Consider the following 1,655-nt stretch of genomic DNA (forward strand, 5'->3'; position numbering starts at 1 on the left):
TCAAGTGCCCCGAGCCAGGACCTTCCTCCCTGCCCTCCTCAGGGCCGCGGCCACGTCCTTGTTCCTCAGGCTGTAGATGAGGGGGTTCAGGGCAGGCACCACGGCGGTGTAGAAGATGGCCGCCAGCTGCTCATGCTCCTGGGCGTTTCTGGAGGCCTGGTTGAAAATGGGCCAGACCACACTGCCGTATGTGAGCGTCACCACGGTCAGGTGGGAGCCGCAGGTGGAGAGGGCCTTGCGCAGGGCTTGGGCAGAGCGTAGACGGGCCACGGCCACCCCGATGCGGGCGTAGGAGGCCAGGGTGAAGGCGATAGGGGCCAGCAACACCAAGACGCCCTCGGTGAAGGTGGTCAGCTCGTTGGCGACGGGCCGGGTGCAGGAGAGGTGCAGCAGGGCTGGCATGTCGCAGAAGAAATGCTGCAGGCGGTTGCCGCAGTAACGCAACCGGGCGGTCATGACGGTGTGCAGCAGGGCGTGCGGGATCACCACGGCCCAGGAGGCGGCCACCATCTTGAGGCACAGGGACCGCGTCACCACGGCGGCGTAGCGCAGCGGGTCGCAGACGGCCACGTAGCGGTCGTAGGCCATGGCAGCCAGCAGGTAGCCCTCCGCACAACCCATGGCCACGAAGAAGAAGAGCTGGGCCAGGCAGCTGGTGAAGGGGATGGCCCGGTGCTGGGTCAGGGTGTGCACCAGCGCCTGGGGCTGGATGACGGAGGTGATGCCCATGTCCACCATGGAAATCTGGCTGATGAGGAAATACATGGGGCTGTGGAGCTGGGGGTCGGTCCACACCAGCCCCACAAGCATGGAGTTGCCGACCAGGTTCACCAGATAGGTGGCCAGCAACCCCGTGAAGATCAGCGGCTGCAGGTCCTGGCGTTCGGACAGACCCAGGAGCACGAACTCGGAGACGGACGTCCAGTTGGCCTTGGCCATGGCGAGAGGCCGCAGCAGCACCTGAGCGGGGGATAGAAGGACGTCGGCCGTGACGTAACACGCTGATGAATGACGCCAGCCCGCTCTGGAGAACGGATTAACAGCACCACCTTGTGTAAAAAGTCCTGTGTTTGTGATTCCACCCAACCCTCACTAAGTCCTACGAATCGTTGCTCACCCTCTCTGCAAACATTGACACCTGATGCCGCATCTGACTTTGTCCAGCTCCTACTTCCGGACGTTGGCCCGCGGTGTTTGTTAGTCGGCCATGTTGTCGCTCTGTGACACTGCCAAACCCAGCACCCGCTCTTGCCAAGACGACAGGCAACTGCTAAGGACTAACAAACTCATGGCTGGAGGCCACAGCAGGTCACCTGCGGGGCAGTTTTGCTCAGAGCAGAGACAAGTCACGTAAAACGTAGGTGGAGTTTCGACTCTGTGGAATGCTTTAACGTAGAAAATGCTATTTCCTAGAGCCCATTGGTGAGTGTGTATTTGCTCACGTTACCCTGTGAACAACGCTCCTCTTGCTTTTCCCTTTATTCCGGGGTGGCTACGGGACTTGTCTATGGGTTAAAATCTGAGGATTCAGTTCATCTCAGGGTAAGTGATTGGTCTCGGGACTGGAAGCAACCTGAACGGGGCAGAATTTTGGTGGAAGAGACCTCTGATCACGACGGATCTCAAGACGTTATCCAGTCCCGCCCCAAAGTGCT

General features: G+C 60.1%; 1 protein-coding gene across 1 annotated transcript; it reads right to left on the reverse strand.

Annotated features, from left to right (window-relative positions):
* On the reverse strand, nucleotides 1-939 carry LOC149523393 (olfactory receptor 2D2-like). Its single transcript, XM_089770452.1, has one exon. The coding sequence runs from the start codon at nucleotides 937-939 to the stop codon at nucleotides 1-3; it is 939 nt and encodes a 312-aa protein (XP_089626578.1).
* Between the last annotated feature and the right edge of the window lie 716 nt (nucleotides 940-1,655).

The sequence above is a fragment of the Pelodiscus sinensis genome, chromosome 18, assembly GCF_052426305.1.
Source record: "Pelodiscus sinensis isolate ZL-2025 chromosome 18, ASM5242630v1, whole genome shotgun sequence".
Classification (NCBI taxonomy): domain Eukaryota; kingdom Metazoa; phylum Chordata; order Testudines; family Trionychidae; genus Pelodiscus; species Pelodiscus sinensis.

What these genes read in the sequence shown, in the direction of transcription:
- LOC149523393 (XM_089770452.1), bottom strand. Translation starts at nt 939, where the DNA reads ATGGCCAAGGCCAACTGGACGTCCGTCTCCGAGTTCGTGCTCCTGGGT.